The sequence below is a fragment of the Lichenostomus cassidix genome, chromosome 1 (assembly GCF_008360975.1).
Source record: "Lichenostomus cassidix isolate B80296 chromosome 1, HeHo_3.0, whole genome shotgun sequence".
NCBI classification, from domain to species: domain Eukaryota; kingdom Metazoa; phylum Chordata; class Aves; order Passeriformes; family Meliphagidae; genus Lichenostomus; species Lichenostomus cassidix.
The window spans coordinates 92,118,812-92,137,196 of NC_139479.1; the positions used below are offsets into that span (position 1 = coordinate 92,118,812).

At 44.9% G+C, this 18,385-nt stretch overlaps 1 protein-coding gene across 4 annotated transcripts in view; it reads left to right on the forward strand.

Moving 5' to 3' along the window:
• LSAMP (limbic system associated membrane protein) overlaps positions 1-18,385 on the forward strand; it is a 1,003,974-nt gene that overhangs the window by 960,134 nt on the left and 25,455 nt on the right. For all 4 annotated transcript variants that reach the window (XM_085070827.1, XM_085070845.1, XM_085070817.1 and 1 more), the window contains 3 exons: positions 8,623-8,757; positions 12,744-12,864; positions 13,803-13,951. In XM_085070827.1, the coding sequence (XP_084926953.1) occupies positions 8,623-8,757; positions 12,744-12,864; positions 13,803-13,951 (405 nt within the window). The remainder of the gene's footprint in view (positions 1-8,622; positions 8,758-12,743; positions 12,865-13,802; positions 13,952-18,385) is intronic.

Consider the following 18,385-nt stretch of genomic DNA (forward strand, 5'->3'; position numbering starts at 1 on the left):
AGCCACAGCAATGCCTAAGCCTCTGAGTTAATGCTCTTTCCCATTTCAAGTAAATTTGTGCCAATTTGTAATTTCTCAAGCCTGCTTCCAAGTTTCAAATATGTAAGAATTTAATTCTATGGGCTAAGTTGAATCACTGAGGTGGAGTGGGTCATCAATTTTTTTTTTTTTTAATTTTTAAGTTAGTTTGAAGTTCTGTGTTCATTCCTTCTCATCCCAAGAAATATGAGTGTGCATAGGACAGAAGGGAACAAACACCTTATATTTAAAAACAGGGAAACATTCTGGTGGATGCCTATGAAAGCGAGCCACTTGATTCTTGCACAATAGTATATTGAGCATGTCTTGTGCTACATAAGACACAAGAGACTTTGTAAAGAACATAACAAGGGTTTTTAAAGATGCCACCAAACACAGACCAACCCTATAGTTCCTAGACTGAGAGACTGGCACACTTGGTACCAGCGAGTGCCATGGCACAAGGTTTCCCTAGAGTCTGGGGCTGACATAATGATTTGTGGAATTAAACTGGGGACTGCACTGTAGTCCATCCCTGCTCTTCACTGGCAGGACAGAAATTATACAGTTCAGTCAGGCTTCTTGCCCCAGAAGGGACTTATTGCTGTCAGTCTTTTCTTTGGTCTTGTGTTTGGGAGGAGGAACTTGTCTTCAAACTGTGTAACGATGATAGCACAAGTGCATTGTACAAAATAAGAAAACGTGTAGGAAAAGGAGTACATGAGGCCAAATGAAAGGAAGCCATCTGACAGTCACTAGAGACTGTAACAGTTGACTGCTTGCTGTTGTATTTTATGTTTTTCATAAGTGTCCATGACATGCAAGAAAACTCAGTCCCCTGCATCAGCTCTCAGCTTGCATTACCATCTTGCGCTTAGCACAGTGGGAAGCAAAGACCTATTGATTACACATCCACAAGCACACCCTGATGTTCCTCTTGCCAGGGGCAACTGCTGGCCCATCCTCTTCTTGTAGGTGGTGGAGGAAGAGGGTGCAGGTCCCTGCAGTGCTGACCACACTGCTGGGAGTGAGAGATTGGTGTGCCGCCATCCATGTGTGTACATTGAACAGCGCCTGTGCCTGAGCTGGAATTCTTTGTCTGACCTTCTGTTTTCAACCTCCACTTGATTAGCTGCTCCAGCACTGTCTTTACAGCCTTGATGAGTTACCAACCCCTGCCTTCTTAAGGCTCTCAAAGATGTGGTGACATCTCATTGATTCATCTAGCTGATGATGCCTCCTACCTCATGTTGTTTTAAAGTACCATTCAAAAGGCAGCAGGCAAAAATTTTGTGATGAAGAAATGGTGCGACTATTGGTTTGTTCATGTTTATATGTCATTTTCTTGGCAGTAAAATTAAGGCTTGGTGTTTGGTAGCATAGTCATGACAACTTGCATTGCAGTATGCACCACTTAGGGAGTGTAATATTGTAGTTGTGACATTACATGACTTAATTTACCTCATGGTTCATAATTTATACATCGGCATCACAGCCAAGTTCTGTTCAAGAGCAATTAATCTATCCAAAAAATGCTGTTTGTGTTCATTAAAAAAGTGTTAACAAATTTGGTCTAAATTCAGTAAGTAATTTTGGGGGGGGGGGGAAGTGATCTTATTCAACATTAAATCATCTGATTTAAATTATATCTCAAGTTGAAGCAGAACATTGATTCCTTCTTCTGGTTCAGCAAAGAGAAGAAGAAAACCACTGGTCAAACTGAAGGTTTTGACCTGAAGCAGGGCTGGATTTTTTTTTCAGGTGGTGGTTCCCTTTCTTTCTGGCGTTCACATGTGGATTTCAAATGGAAAATCTAATCAGCTGCTGAGATGAAGTCGTATATTGTGCACCTGCTCCGTGCCCAGACTCAGGGCTGTGTGTGAGAGAGCATGATGACCCTTAGTGGTCAGTTATGAAACAGAGGGGGTGGAAACTCAGAGATACAGCTGATCTGCTGAGGCTGCCTCAGGCAGATGACCCCACTGACACCCACCTAGAGCCGGGATGCAAACTGCATCTGAGCTGTCAGATTTTGGCTTCCAGCTCCTGGGCAGAGCCGTCAGCAATGGGCAAGTCATCCCAAGTGGTTTGGTCAGTGCTGTCCCGAGAGAGAGAGAGCACAGAGACATTGTTCAGTCTGGGGGAGCTCTCTCAACCTGGAGAGTTTTATTTGCATGCTGGGTGTGTGGAGTTTGAGAAGAAAGACTCCACGAAAATCACAGGCTCTCTTAACCCTGGTCATGCCAGCGGCACTCGTGTTCCCCCCGCCAGAGAGCTCCCGGGGCTCTGTCCTTGGCTGGGGAGGCAGGGCAGGCAGTTTTGCACAAGAGGTGCAAATGTGATTGCTGATGAGAAAGGTCCTGGTGAACGCCAGGGGAAACCATGCCAGAGTGTTTCCTCCCGGTCTGACTCATTCTCATTCATGAAGCCAGAGCCAGGCCAGAGCCCTCCCTGGCACTGCACTAGTTTTTTGGTTTATGTGTAATAGCTACAGACCTGAGGGCATGGGAGGCATGAGGCCAGCTTAAACAATAAATACCCTGCTGTGCCTTGCTGCTTAAACAGAGTAATTACTGCCTTACTACATGTGACCCCTCTGTTCCTGTCCCTCTGGCAGTTGTTGTTTCATGGCTCCCTTTACACAGGGGATGGCTGTGCCTCTCTCCCAGCCGTACATCTCTCTGTCTGCCACTGTCTCACCTCCTGTCTTTCTCTGTCTCAGTGTGTTTCTCTTTGTCAGGAGCTGACTACCATTTTCTCTGTTTCTCAGTCACTGAAGAATCTCACTTCCTTTTGCATTTCTCTCTCCCAGCCATTGTCCCTCTCTTCATTCTCCCTCTGTTTTTCCTCTATTTTTGTCTTTCAAGCTTTCCCCATTTTCAGCACTTCCCATGCTACTCTAGGTTTTCTGCCTTCCTTCCTCACTGTAGCATTGTAAGTCCCTTTGCTTATCCACCATCTGCTTCTCTCTACTGATCTCTTTGCTAAAAACAAGCCTCTTCAACTAAGGGATGGGGGAAAAAATGCCAAGCTCATTGGAATCTGTGATGGCTGAGGAGACAGAGACTGATAAACGAAAACTTCAAAGTTTTGAATTTAAAAAAAAAAATCTCAGCTGGAGGTAAAACAAAAAAATCATGTCAAAGGCTCCCTTAGCTATTTTTGTCTTTCAGAAGCCTGTTCCTAGGGAATAGAAGGTGCAGAGGGAAGGAGGAAAGTTAGGTGAGCAAAACCTCAAACACTAAATGGAGAGTGCAGAGACAACAAAACCTGCAGTTCAGCAATAGAAGTTGCTACACACAAAAAACTTCAAATGGCATCCATTGATTTCCAATCTTTTTTATCTCCTTGCATCTTGTTTTAGGCCCAACAAAGATGCATAACCCATTCTGCTCTCCCCTCTTCACAACTACAAAGATGCTTGGAGGGAAAACAAACATAGGAGCAGGGTGGCTGATCTCTTTCTCCACATGCCAAATGCAAACAAATACTCTCAACAGATCTGAATTTCAGTTTAATTTAAGACCATGGCAGTGTTAAAAAAAACAACAGAACTAAAGTAATCTCTGTACAAGAAGAAGCCCAGTGTTGGATGCACAGACAGGAGAGGAGATGAAACAAAATGTGGCTGCCACCTCTGGAGATCAGCTTTCCTTTTGGAGATGTAAGAAACTAGGGCATGAAGGGAAAGGCCTTTCTGGAAGAGCACATGACTGAATGCATTGCTGGCCCTGACTAGGGGGCCAGACCCTGAAAGAGCTGTCTGCACACAGTACAAGTGGGATTTTGTCTGGGTATATGTCATTTGTAGAAAGGAAGCATTTAGCCTTTGAGGAAAGAGTGGTGGTGTATGTCAGCACAAGGGGCTGCTCGGGCAGAGGTGAGAAGGGTCCATAAATGCCTGGGGAGCACGTCAGTCTGTGTTTCTGCACACAGAGGCAGATTTATAGATGTAAAAATAAATAAAATATATAGTATATAAAATGCAGCATATAAAACATATATATAGAATATCTGTATGAGAGCAAGGCAGGCTGCACACCAACAAGGACAATATGCAGAGCCAGTGGGGTTGTACAAGGCTATTTCCAGAGGGTAGCGGGAGGGAAGGGCTGCTTGCCAGCAGGCTAGCATAGCCAAGCAGATTTGCTGTTCAGGTTCATTATTTACTGGGTCCAATTAGGAAGCCAGGGGATAGGAAATGTGGCTGAGGCAAGCAGGCCTTCAAAGCCTTCCTCCTGCACACATCAAAGCTGCTGCCGCAGATCCCTCTGCAAAAAAGGCTCTGCCAGCTCCTAGCAGCAGCAGCCGCCTGGCTCGCGCTGCTCGGGGTCGTTCCCTCTTGGTTTGATTGTCAAGCCTCCCAGGCTCGTGCTCTCTCTATCTCCAGCCTCCAGAGCAGAAAGCTCCTCTTTCTGATGTACTGGGACAGAGTTAAGGAGCTACAGCTTGGCAAGGTGGTGTTTAATGGGGCTGTAGCAACAAACCAAGCTAACTGTGAGCATGTGAAAGGCAAAAAACCTGCAGGGAAGCAGGTTGCCTGAAGTCATGCAAGGGGATGGTTTGGGATGAGAAGAGCTGCTCTGAGTGAGAAGTCACCCCCCTAGGGAAACCTGAAAGGCCCCTCACTGGGAAAGGGCTGTACTGAACCAGGCAGAACAGCCAGGAGACAGCCCTTGTCAGCAAGGAAGCTCTGGCAGTAGGGTCAGAATTTCATCCCTTGATAATCTGCTCAAGGCAAATGTCTTGTCCTAATGGGAATGGAGTGGCTTGCTTGCCAGGAGCTGGCAGTCCCTCTTTCACCTAATAGAATATGTTCATTGTTACTGGTACCAAAGAGCATTGTCCAAGCCTTCTCTCTCCCACTTTGATAAACTGCATAGTGACAACCATCAGTTCCCTGCCAAAGCCATCTCCTGTGCGGAAACATTTGTAAATTCACTCGATGTATAAAGCTCTGTTCCTGCTCCCCCCATCCCCTGTTTGCCTTAGAGGTTAGAGTTAATATGACTCACCTAATCTGGCTGCCAAAGTGAATTAGTGAAAACATCTCTACAGCTCTCCGCAAGATATCACAACCTGACATTTCTCTAACACGCTGTGATACATCTTTCCTCTCCCTGATCTGTACTACAACACCTCAATTTTATATAAATGCTTTTTGTTAGAAATGGTTAATGTGCTCTTAGACGGGACAAGGCAGCAAGCAAAAGGGTCTGTCTTGAAAGTGAGAGTAGCTCAGTTCTTGTAGCAAAATGTTGATGCTCAGGGTCACCAGTGCAGGGACAAGAACAGTGCTACCACTTATTTAGCAAGAGACTGTCACAGAAACTTTCCCTGAAGTGTTATGCTTATATCTGTGTCCTAGAGCAGAGGAATGAGGAGCTGAATAGGGTTATTGATGTCTTTGACATGCCCTTTAGAACAGAAGTCCTGCCTTTCAGTTATTTCCAGGGCACTCCACTGGGTAAGCCAGCAGCTCATCGTGTCTTGGGAGGGGTTCTTTGTAGCTGTGAAAGCTCTCCTGCTGGACATGGTGCACAACACACTTTTAGTGCATGTATGTATGCAGGGGAGAAGCTCAAAAACATCTTCTCTTGGGAAAAGTATCTACCCTTTTAGGTTACTTTGGAGCTCCATTGATGTGGTTCTCTAACAGACAGACTTAACAGCACCCTTAATGAGGGTGCCACTCCATTAGAGCTGGTTAAGTCACCCTCAACCCTGTTTTCATTACGGTGACAGTCTTGTGACAAGGGCAAATTGCAGGAGAAGTAAGTCCCACTTGGAATGAACTCTGTGTATAAACAAGGCAGAATTGCAGAGCAAATGATTTGCAAAACAGAGGCAAATTATGTTTTAACCTTTTCTTTGTGAGTCTTTCTCTGATGCCTGATTAACTTTCCAGTCAACTGACTGACCTACCAACTGGGAGTGCTGCTGTGAAAGGAGGGGAGTGTTGGTTGTCAGCTCAGTTTGGGGTGGGAGTTTTAAAGTGCTTTATTAGCAGGTAGCAATATGTCATAAGAAGATCTGGGAATTAAGAGAGATCCCAAACAGAAATTATCCCTGCTGTGGCAAAACCAGGAACAATGTGCTGCCTCTACAGACAGCAGCACGGTGCAGTAGTTGCAATGAAATCCTTGATCTGTGCTCAGCCTTGCTAACACCTCATCTGAAATGCTGTGTTCAGTTTGGGGTATCACACTTCCAGAAAAAATGTGAATTTGTCAGAGGTCTAAAAGCAAAGAACAAGAATCATCAAGAGTCTAAAAAAACCTCACCTACAGAGGAAGGTTGAAAGACCCTGGCAATGTTCAGCCAAAAGAAAAAAAGATGACAACTGAGGGAGGAACATAAGTGATTTAAAAGTTGATAAAAGGCTATTGCAGGGAAGGAGGGAATGATTTGTTCTTTTTGTCTGTAGAGGCTAAGACAAAAGTAATAGCTTTAAATTGCAGCAAGGGAGACTCAGGTCAAACTTCAGGAAAACTGCTCCAGTGGTAAGGACAGCAAAGCACAGGAACAGTCAGGAGTGGCTGCAGAATCTCTGCCGCTGGAGGGCAGAGGATGGCTGTGTCCCTGACATGACTCATGTGTCCTGCCTTGAGACTGGGGAACAGATTAGATGGTGACTGAAGTCCCTTCCACAGTGCTGTGACTCACCTGACTCTGGTTCTACAAGGGTAAGGATTCCCTAACATATTCATGAGTTCCAGCAATAAAAAATACCTGTGAAAATCCCACCCTGCTTCCTTCTGCACTGACTCTCCACAGCCCCAGTGCAGAGTAGAGGACTGAGAGCTAGGTCCTGGCAGCAGGAGCTGACTTTTCCTGCTTCCCTTGTGCAATGTGCTGCTGCCATGCAGGAAGGTCCTGCAGCAGACTGTTAGGAGATGCGAAAACCAAAGCAGTTGTAAATTTTGGACATAGCAATGAGATTTCCACTACCTGAACATCTGGTAGGAGCTGGAAAAAGGGACTGCTGATTAGCCCTGCTGAAAGAGAGGGGGAGCCTTGTCTTTACATGAGTTTAATAGGTACACTGCTGTTTTCATGCTGTCTCCATGACGGGGGGTGGTTTTCCCCTAGAATGATTCTGAAAATTGCCTGTGAAAAAGAAAAACAAAAAAGGACAAAAATAATTATGTGTGGGACTAAGTTCTGAGCAGATTTTGAAGCTTCCAAAGTCCCTCTCTGATGCAGAAGGGAATTGCACACAGCTGGCATCAGCAGTGTGTATGGCCACAACACACTCCAGTAAGTCTATGCCTCTGGGGTGGGATTTGTTGCAGGTGGCTCCATGGGAAGTTCAGCTCCAGAGACTGGACTTACCCGCTGCCTTCATGCAGTGCCATAAGCCAAGGGGAACAGCAGACACTGTTTGACCTCTCTCGAAAAACTGTAAGCACTTCTGTGAAGTGGGCAGGGTTTCAGAAGTGTTCGACACCTGTTGTGCAGAAAATACCTTCTGGGCAGAGTTTTTCTGGAAAATCTGATCACTCTCTGAGAAACCTGAATGGGACCTCTTGTGAGCTGCCCTTTTTTTTTTGTTTTGTTTTTCAAATCTGGCTTTTACCCTCTGAGGGTTGGGGGATGCTTTCTCTTAACATACACAGGCTTGGGGGCTTGTGGGGCTTGTGGTTTCTCATGCTGCAGAGCAGTGCTCACAGCCCTCTTAGAGGAGGAATTCAGATTCTTTCCAGGAGGTGCCTTTGCTTTCTGAAGGAATAGAGTAGATACACCAATCCTAATATTTTATGCTGCCCTGGCAACTTTCATCCAACGACTCTTATGTGTTTTACATGGGTTAACCTCACTGCCCTGCTCAAACCAGAAGGTGATGGGAGAGGGGGGCTATTTGCTGCAGTTCACAGAGGGAGAGCAAAGGAGTGACTCACTCAAGGTCATACAGTGAATTAAAAGCAAGGCCACAGACCTCCCCAGATTCCTGCCCCCATCCATAACCCTGACTGACACTCAAGTCACTGTTTTCCAAAGTGTGTAAGTGAGGCAGCACAGTTTAAATGTGTCATTTCATATGTATAGTAGATCAGGGATGTGTGATGATGATTATTGGTCTCTGCAGATCAAATTACAGTTTGTTTCTCTCAGTTTGGCCGTGTTTAACGGTAGCTTGATCTGATCGATGGCACTTCAGGGTGGTGGTTGCTTTGAGAGACAGAAAGACATTTTTCACAGTTTTGCAGTGGAGAAAAGGGTGCTGACAACACACCAGCACATCTGAGGACCCAGCTAGCCCTGAACCAGCACATCAGCCACAGCGTGACTAACCTCTGGTGGTACTCAGCCATCACACTAGTGAACTTAGTCTGATCTCATGTGGTAGAGATTTTGCTTCTTGGCCTGGGCAGCCTGTGAGATGCTAAGTATTGTACCCCCTGTATGCTTCCTTCCAGATTTTCAGTTTTCCATAATGAAATAAAATACTGGTATCTTGATGATACATATTCTGAAACAACTTCTAAATCACTCATGACTATTGCTTGTTTGCAGAATCCACATTATGATTGTTCCTCCATAGCAATTCCCCGAATCTGAAAGCCTAACAGAACCACCCTCTGTATTTTTCTGCCCTACCAGGCAGAGAGTTTGAAGGCGAGGAGGAGTACCTGGAGATCCTGGGGATCACACGAGAGCAGTCGGGCAAGTACGAGTGCAAAGCTGCCAACGAAGTTGCCTCAGCAGACGTCAAGCAAGTCCGGGTCACTGTGAACTGTGAGTACATCACAGCTGGGGCAGGGTGATGGGGAGAGCTTTGCCCACAGGCAGGGGTTACTTCAGGATAAACACAGAAGCATCTCTGGGTTTGGATTATACAATCTGAAAGGGAGGGCGCTGAGAAAACTATCTGCAATCAGACGCTTGCCACAGGGTACAGTTTGTGCTTTAAACCTGGTAATGTACAAGAAAAGGCTGGGGGAGGTGTGGCACCGAGAGACAGAGAGAGAGGGAGAAAGAAGAAGAGCTGTGAGTTGCCCTCATCTCTCCCCTCCGAAATGCCTTGTTTTCACTCATTGATATTCGGGTGAACAGGAGCGTGAAGAGAAGCTTCACCAAGGCAGCAGGGAGAGATAAGGGAGGGTTCAGCTGGCTCAGAGCAAACACACGCCTGCCTGCACCCAGACATCTCAGCAGAGCCTACACGGCTAGCACAGCCAGGGGACACGAGGTAGAGGCACGTGTTAATCACAGGGTGCAAAAACTTCAGTTTTAGGCTGGTTTCAGGTCATTAGTTTAAAGCTCTGCCTGGGAGACCCTTTATGCACCGTCATACAGAAAGGGGTTTGACCAAAGGATACAGCAATCCCCCTAAAAGCACTGAGAGGTGCAGTTAGCCATGGCTTACTGTCGCTGTTGAGCAGCTAGCAGAGTAATGAAAGCACCAGTTCTCAGTGGCAAGAAGGAATGACCTTTATTGTTTTGATTTCATCACATATATAGAGTTCTCAAAAGTCACCCAGATTGGTCAGTCAGAAGCCTTCCCCCAGGCCTGATTGGCCAGGCCTGCACCGTCCAAGTTCTGGGACACTGTTCCAACAACATCCAAACTTTATTTATAAAACACAAGAAGAATTCTTGTGGGAAAAACCTGTGCTAGCCACAGCTTACATCCCATCCCAGATGTGCTTAGACAGATGTCCACTTCACTCTGCTGGCACGCTCCTCTCACGGTAACACAAGATATTTCAAACTGATGTTACTCTCTAGTCCTACACGTGTATATGTCCACCTCCATACTTGTAGGGCTTATATTTGTCACTTGAGTGATGTAAAGTGGGCTCTCCCCATGTACCTCTGCTTCCTTGCTTAATAACTCTGCAGCAAGGATGGATGAATGACAGTTATATCCTCTCCCAACCTTCTTCAGTTTAACCACCGGAATATTAAATCAAATTTGGAGATGGCTATAGTCATATTTCTGGGTAAATGTTTATGCCTTGATTCACAAGCAGAACTTTTGGGGAGCAGGTTAGGGCAGAGAGCTGATGGCAGTGAGTATTTCAGCCCATACCAGTCTTAATTTGACTGTAGGTGATTAGAGTGCCTTTAAATACCATCCTTGCTCTTTGTCTGTTTCTTTCCCTTGGCCCTTGTGGGCCATCACATCAGATCAACTTTTCTGTCTTGCTCGGAAGTCGAGGTTATAGGCTCCCTGCAGCATCTTCCAAATCCACCGTTTTTTACAGTTCCCTTGGAAACTGGGTGGAAGTGGTTTAATACCAGCTGCTTCATGGGCCAAATTTGGCATTAATATGAACTGTTGTAGCAGATTTTCTGCACTGAAAGTATAGAAGTGCAAAAACAGCTGAGTTTATAAACTGGAGACATTCCATGAGAACCAATTAATAGTTTCAAATATTTCTGTGAAACATAATTTCAATAGTGCTTTAATGTGTTTGAAACAGATTGTTTGTATAAAGTCAGAATGTTTGATTTTGATTTAGTTTCAACACATAATAACTATGCCACAGTAAGATCTTAAACATTTTAACCATTGGAATATATGCAAAAGTGATGTGATAAAGTATTGTAATATTAATATGTGGTGTAATTTGTAATGTAAGCAACTTAAAATTCCTTAAGGACAGATCTTTTCTTTTGAAAGAAAGGGAAATAAATCTAAGAGATCATGAGGACCAACACAGGAAAAAATCAGTCCTATTTGGAGAATGAAAGCTAGATATTTGCATACATCTTTCCTCATCCTGCTTCGTTAAACAACACCACAAGCAGCAGAAAGTGGGAAAACCACAATAAGTTTAAAAAATGGGACCTGCCCAACCTCAGGAGCTTCCTGGCCATCTCTTATCGCCTGCTGTGGAGCACTGTCAGCTCGGACTGCGGGAGAAAGCATCTTGCTTTGCTTTGGTCTCACACTACCACCTTCAGGCTTCCCAAGTAATTGCCCTTGCCCATCAGTCACAGGGAAACTGAGGCCTGGGAGAGTGGGAGGAAAACAGCTGAAGGGAGCCCACTCCTGGCTTCCCAGGCAGCAAATGGCTGCACACAGAGCAGCTGCTTTCTAAGTGCAATAGGATGGTTTATTTGGGACTACACCTGCCCTTTTTTTGGGAGAGCACTGCACCAACTTTTTAAAGTGGTGAAAACAGGGACTGCTCAGAGCAAGGGGCTGGGCTCCCTGGTAGCAGGCTGGGGAGCAGATGCCTGCTGGGATCATTTTCCAGGCCCATAGAAAGGTGCCTATTCATTCTGTAACTCGCCTCTTGTGCCAGATGCATGAAATGGAAAGGTTTGTCTCGCTGTAGACAGCAAGAAGATATACTGCTCAAACCAAAAAATAAAATAAGAATGGTTAAAAAAATCACCTTCGCTATCCCTTTATTATCCCTCCTCCTTTTCAAATTAAAATATTTACATGAACCCACAGCCTTTGAATGTAGGATCCTATTTATGTACACTTATTAATATTTATGATGTTAGAAGGTGCACTGCAATATCCCTAAAGCCCTGCATAAAATCCCGATTAAGGTCAGGGAAGGGATCATACTGAGATGGCTAATGTGTTCACAAACAAATTTCCTTCCATGCATTCTCCAGACAGAATTATTTTTTTCCTTTGACTGACACAATCCGTTTTGCTTCTTGGTTTGGTGTTTTTTTTATTTGGCCTTTAAGTTCTGAGACAGATACAGATGGCGGAGTGTGTTTCATGGTAACTTGAGTCTCAGCAAAGTATCTGTCTGAGTCGCAGCCCTGTAATCTCAGAGCATGCAAGTATTAGTGATGAGAGACAAGGCACTTATTCCTTGATCCCTCTCAGCAGCCAGGTGGAAATAATTCTGCCTTTTAACATGTAAAGCTTATTGCTTAATATTTTGAACATGGGGCTGGGATTGAAGCTGCTGGTGCCTACCCTAGCAGGTATCCAGCCAGTACTGAGACCAAGCTCCAGCAGAGCACACTGATACATTTTCCAAGTTTGCTATGCCCATTGCACAATGCTCAGACTTCAAAGCAAGCGGAGGTGGGAGCGCTGTGCTGGGCTGAGGGCAAACTTCATGAAGAGCACTCAGAAGCAAGCCCTTCTGGAGCTTGTCACAAAGCACAATGTCCAGGAAGGTTTGAGCAGGATTTGTGGTCTTGGGCAGCTAAGGGAAGTGTCTCAGCAAGTTGTCTGGGTCTCAGAGTTGCACCCACAGCTTCTGCTAAAGCTCTTCTCTTTTAAGCCATGAATGTATTTCTGTTTCATAGATGTTGCCTCAGTCCTTTCTTATTACTCTTTTGGCATTAGACAAAGAGTTTGTATGGAAAATAATTTTCAAGCTAGTGTTAAATTTCTTCTTTATTCCTTTACTTGTGCTGTCTTCCTTTACCCTTGATGAAGTTTTTCTCTCTTTTTTTTCTCTCTGATAAGGCCATGTGAACTAGAGATCCATAGGTAAATATTCATAAATTGCAGAAGTCCATCATTAACCTTAACTCTGCCTGTGTATGCCCATGCATTTCTGACAGAACTTTATTGAGCAGAGCTGAAGAGAAGCACATGTAAGGAATGCTGCTAATGCTGCACATTAGGAAGAGTTCAAAGAGCAGAGTTCTGCAGAGGAACAGGGGGAACGTGAGCCACACAAGCAGCTTCCAATAGCCTGAAAAGTTTCCATGAGGCCAGACCTGACGTAGTTTCACTGTTTTGTTCCTCCTGGAAGTGTGTGAACTGGCCTTGTGTTTCCTTCCTGCAGACCCTCCCACCATCACAGAATCCAAGAGCAATGAAGCGGCCACGGGCCGACAAGCCTTACTGCGCTGCGAGGCGTCAGCAGTGCCCACGCCTGATTTCGAGTGGTACAGAGATGATACCAGGTAAGGCCTTCAGCTCACCTCTTCCCTCCTCTCTTTTTCAGTCCGCTGAATAGGGGCTCCTGTCGTCCTCCCCAGCTCCTCTCAAACAATCTGCTGCTTATAATCAATTTGAGTCACACTATGAGCCAGCAAGGTCACGGCTGGAGGAGGAAATTCCTCTTCGCACTGGAGATGCTGAAGGAAGTGCAGAGGATAGAGCTCTTGCCTTGAAGTCAGTTATGGGCCAATGCACAATTACTACAATGTTCATGTGTTAGGTAGCCCATGATACAGACCAAAAAGTAGGTGGTGTTAGTCTTCAATTAGGTAATGCTGCTCTAGGTGCATTCATACAGGGGAAGGAGCTGCTGAAGTATGAGGTATGCTGAGGTATTCCCCCACCTGTGTGACCTGAGCCTCTCAGACATGCCTATGAGAATAAATGAGAAGACAAAAAGGATCTGTCCTTTCTACCTGAGCATTTACGTGGCATGAAGAAGGTTGTGTTATAACCTGACATTTTAGGGTAGCCAGCCCTGAACAGGGTGCCCAGGTTCAGGGGTGACTCAGCACTGGTATATGCACATACTGTGAATCAGTGGTTGCACTAGGGGTATTTTGTTCAAGTACAGACTAGCCTTCAGCTGCCATGGTGTGTTCGCTTCCAGAGTGATTCGCTGCTGGGCAAATGCTTCCTCCCTTTCCCTGGTTTTTCCTTGGTTCTCCACTGTTCTACTAGTGCAGTTCATCCCACTGAACTCCTATGTTCCTTTCATTCCCTCCTCCTGTTTTCCATCCATGTCTTCTTTGGTCTCTTTCTTCACATCTCCTTCCTGCTTCTCTCTAAGCTCACCTGCCAGCTGGGCTGAATGACTTTGGTTTGGTGAGTGCTGGGGAGGGATTTCCTTCCCAGTGCACAGCTGCCATCGCACTATACACCTCTTCTCCTGTTTTCCCAGGATAAGCAGCGCCAACGGTCTGGAGATAAAGAGCACGGGGAGCCAGTCTCTGCTGATGGTGGCCAATGTCACTGAGGAACACTATGGGAACTACACCTGTGTGGCTGCCAACAAGCTGGGAGTCACAAATGCCAGCCTATACCTTTACAGTAAGTACGGCACGGGGTGAAGGGAGGCTCTCGCAGAGACACGGCTGTGTAGGAAGCACATGGTGGCCAAAACTCAGGAAGGCATCTACTTGACAACCCAATCCCCTCAAGCCTCCAGCCATGACCTGGCTTTCAGCACTCTGCTTTGGATACCTACGTGTTCATACTTGCCATGAACACAGCCAAACACAAACACAGCCAAATCGAAAGGTTTACAGTCAGGCCCTTTGATTGACTGGCTTTGCTGAAGACAGATTTTGTTAAAATAATAAAAATGTGTTTGTTTTAAAGCTGGAAACAAAAAACCCTTTAGAATGACAGCCCCTTTAATAAGTAGACAGAAGGCCAGGGCTCGGAGGATCCATGACAGCTAAGAAATGACAAGTAATTCAGGAAGATGGAGAGAACTAGCCACCGAGCCTGAGGAGAACAAGACAGAGTCAAGGAAAAGAGAAATTGGTTTGAAACTGGAAGGGACAGAAATGAGAAAAGACAGAATGATTTTAAAGGGGCATACCATAGGGAGCATGGGGGAAAAGGTAATCAACAGATGAAACATGGAATAAGATTCCTTGGCTCTCATTCTGCTACCTTTCAATCACTGAGTTTGTCTTAGTAAGTATAAACAGACAGAAGCTGGGAGGAGACCAAGCTTTAGAGTAGAGTTACCTGCTGGTTCTGAATTTTGCAGCTGATTCAAACCTGACCCTAAACAGAGCCCCTGCCCCTCAGCTACCATCCACAGACACATACAAACTGTTGTGTATTCAAAATGCAGTTTCCAATTCCAGGTCTAAAACTTGGGCTAGACCTGGAACACATGTTATTGGCATCAGAGGTAGACTGCAGCAAAATGACCCACTCACAGAAATGGACACGTAGACACAAAAGTGACTGATGGCAGTGTTCCTCTGACGGTCCCAAATTGAATTAAAACACTCATGCCATGACCTGCATGTCCTTTTAAATAAAATTAAAAAAAAAAAAAAAAAAAAAAGCTGTGTAAAGCAGTCAGTATGGGATGCAGTTTAGTCTAGTTTCTGCTTTGTGTGGTCATATTAATCAAACCACAAAAAAACCCAAAGTTTTGGCTTGGTCATTTTTAACAGATGTAGCACAAAAGGATAAATCCATGGGCATTCTTTGTTTACCACCTTTGGATTTATTTTGTGGCAGTTTGAATTTTTGCAAATTTGGGTATATTTTGTGGCAGTTATTTTCTAAAGAACAGATATTATCATAAAAGAACATATATTTGATTTCCTGTAGCATTGCAGCACACAAAGCAAATTTCTACTTTGAAAGTCTTTTCACCCTGGTCTTGTGACTGTCATGAGATTCAAAAAAAATACTCAGGCAGCAATCTGAACACAATTTTCAAATACTCCAGATTTGTTCTTGCTGATATTAATATAATTCTAAGTTTAGAATCCATTATTTGTGACTGAATTCTAAATTTGGCCCTCTCTGTTGGTTCCTGTTACACAGATGAACTGAAATGCATCACTGAAACAAAATGTAAGATGAAATTCAATAATGTATATATGCACATATGATTTTAGCTGGGGGGTTAGTTTTGCTAGAGAAGCATTTTGCATGGCTTCAGAACTTCACCTCAAAGGATCTCAAAGGATTTGCTAGCAATGAATATTTTAATATCACAAGTCATTTAGAAATGGGTGAGTGTTGTTAGCACCGTTTTGCAGTAGGAACTTAAGGTACAGAGTGGAGAAGTGGTTCACCCATGGTCATAAAATGAGTGGCAGAACCTGTGAGAGACCCAGGGAAACCTTGCAAAGTTGCTGTTAACTATTCCAGGAGGAAATGTGGCAGCTCTTAAAGATGACTTGCAACACCGAGGATGCTATTTTAGCCCCCTTTTGATGTGTATGAAGAACACTTTCCTTCTTTCAAGTTGTTGGATTTTGTTTATCATTTTTTAGAAATTCAAGGCCTGTTTATAGTGGAGAACACTAGAGAACTTCACAAGAGCCAGGAGAATGGAGGTGCAGGATCTGAGAGAGATTTTGATGATTCTCAGTGAACTCTTTCTAACTTGTTTTTGTTCCTTGGTTAATCCCTACTTTTTCAGTGTGCAATTGCTTCGTATTTTTTCAGGAAATCTCTGTCCTTCTAGTTAGTGTGGAAGAGAAGAAGAGAGAGAAAAAAATAAATTCAGGGAGACTATAGCTGGTATTTTGAAGGTTAAGAAATCAAGGGGGAAATGAGTGAAAGGAATCCACCTTCATAAAGTAAGCAGCTGAAAAAACCAAGCCCAGATGAAAGAAATGCTGTAGTGATCATACAGTAGCTGAAATAACAGGTAACGCACATTCCCAGCCACACACCCAGACAGAAAAATAAGGCACTGCCAAGTTTTTACAAGGTACAGTAGACACTCAAATACTTGGGAGTGTTTTTCATCTCTGGAATCAGAGATTTTATTTCCTTTTTAAATAGAGAACAAGCTCACTGTAGGGCAACATCCCACTGGGGAGGTAAGTACTGTGATGGTTCCTCAGTGTCCCATTGCAGCACAAAAAGGAATGGCAGCAAGGAGTGAAGAAACAACCAGAGAGTTAATAATGAGGTACTGGCAGCTTTGCCTGAGGTGGAGGGCAGACAGGGAGCGAGCAAAATGATGTGAAAGAACAGTATAGCAATAGAAAAAATTGGTGGCTACCATTTCATGAAATCTCAGTCAGCACTGAAAAACTCTCAGAGACTGAGTGCCTTAGATGTCAATGTCATAGATAGAAGATGCATTAAAATACAAAAGCAGCTCCCTTGAGCTGTATGAATAGATAGCTAGTGATCTTCCTTAAAGGATGTAGCAGCAGGATTGCCTGCTGTAGGTGGAGAGATTTATACTCCTCACTCTTGGAGATCGAGTTTACAACACCACAAATATGGTCACACCAAAGGTTTAACTTACCTGGGAAACTGTCTCCAACAGCAAATATGGAACATGTTTGTATAGAGGGTACTCAGGTACAGTTTGATGATATAACTGATACAATAGCTTGCTGACATCCCTTCCTCCCCAGTCCTTTTGCTCATCCTGCTCTCTGCCACATAGTTTTGTTGTTTCACTTGTTCTGCCATTCGGTGGACAATCCAGTGAGCCAGTTCAACCTACTAAACCAGTGAATAGGTAACTGAGCTTTACTGCTCCTCTCCCCCAAAGGTTTTCTTCTGTGGTACTGAGCTGAAGCAGTTCATGGCTGGGTTCAACAGGCACCATGCAAGAGAGGAAAGCAGGAGCAAAGCGCATGCAGGAGAGGAAGCTCTATCACACATCTGTGGGTATGAGGAGTTGGGATGCAGGACCATGTTTGGCAGCACTGGTGGACCAGTAGGTTAATTCAGCTCTGCAGAGCCTGGGAGCAAGGTCTGTAACCCCTAAGCACAACAAAAGGGGCAGAACCACACATCTGTGAAAATTACCTGACAGAGAGGCAAAAGCAGGGCTGCCATCATAGCACAGCAGAGGTGAAAAGTGGTTACACAACTGAAGGGAAAGGTTTCTTCCTCCAAGTGTATTAGGAGGTAGGGAACGTGTTTTCTTTTTAAAGAGCATTAGCCTCCAAAGAGAGTGCTATGAAAAGCATTATGAGTGAAAGTCACAGTTTGTATCTTAAGCCATGCTGCACAGAGGTGTATATGTTTATATATGTGTTTGTGTGTGTAGATATATATACACACACATAGCAGATATACATTTGCTGGAGGAATATAGATACATAGGCTTATGTGTAGGTGAGTGTGTATACAGAGGCATACACCTGTGTGATGTATAAGCAAGCCCACACACTCCTCCACAGGCCCACAGGAGCAGGTGCAGCACCTAGTGCATTCTAGCAAAGCAGAGAAAAGAACGAAAAGCTTTTCCAAATTAGTTGTCTTCTGCATCCTGCCAAGCTAGCCCATCCCATGGGCTGAAAGAGGAGACAAAAGCACAGTGCTGCACATCCTGCTGGCTCAATTATAGGAGACTGCCACATCAGCAGGTCCCCTGCTGCATCCTCTGCACCCTTTGGGGAATCGGCAAACGTGGAGGGGAAGCAGAAGCAGGCAAGACAGTGCCAACTTGAGAAGTTTCAGGTGGAGCCCAGTTTTGGTTGCAGTGAGGCACATTCCTGGGAAGCTGGCATTAGTCTCTAACTTGTCATTATTTGTTAGTGTCCTGCCACCAGTGCGCCCATGCTGACACCCCTCCTTCCACTCTGCCCACGCTGTGTTGTGCCTGAGCATTTGGTTACGGTGGTGGCTGCAGGGCTTTGGAACCCTGACTGTGGCTGAAATCCCTCCCAGTGGCTCTTGGTGCACACCCCGTGTTTTCCCCACGGCTGTCAATAACGGGGAGACTCAGGAGAGAGGAAAGCGGTTTGGGCTGACAGTCAGAGGGGGCAAGGCTGAGACACTGCTAATGAG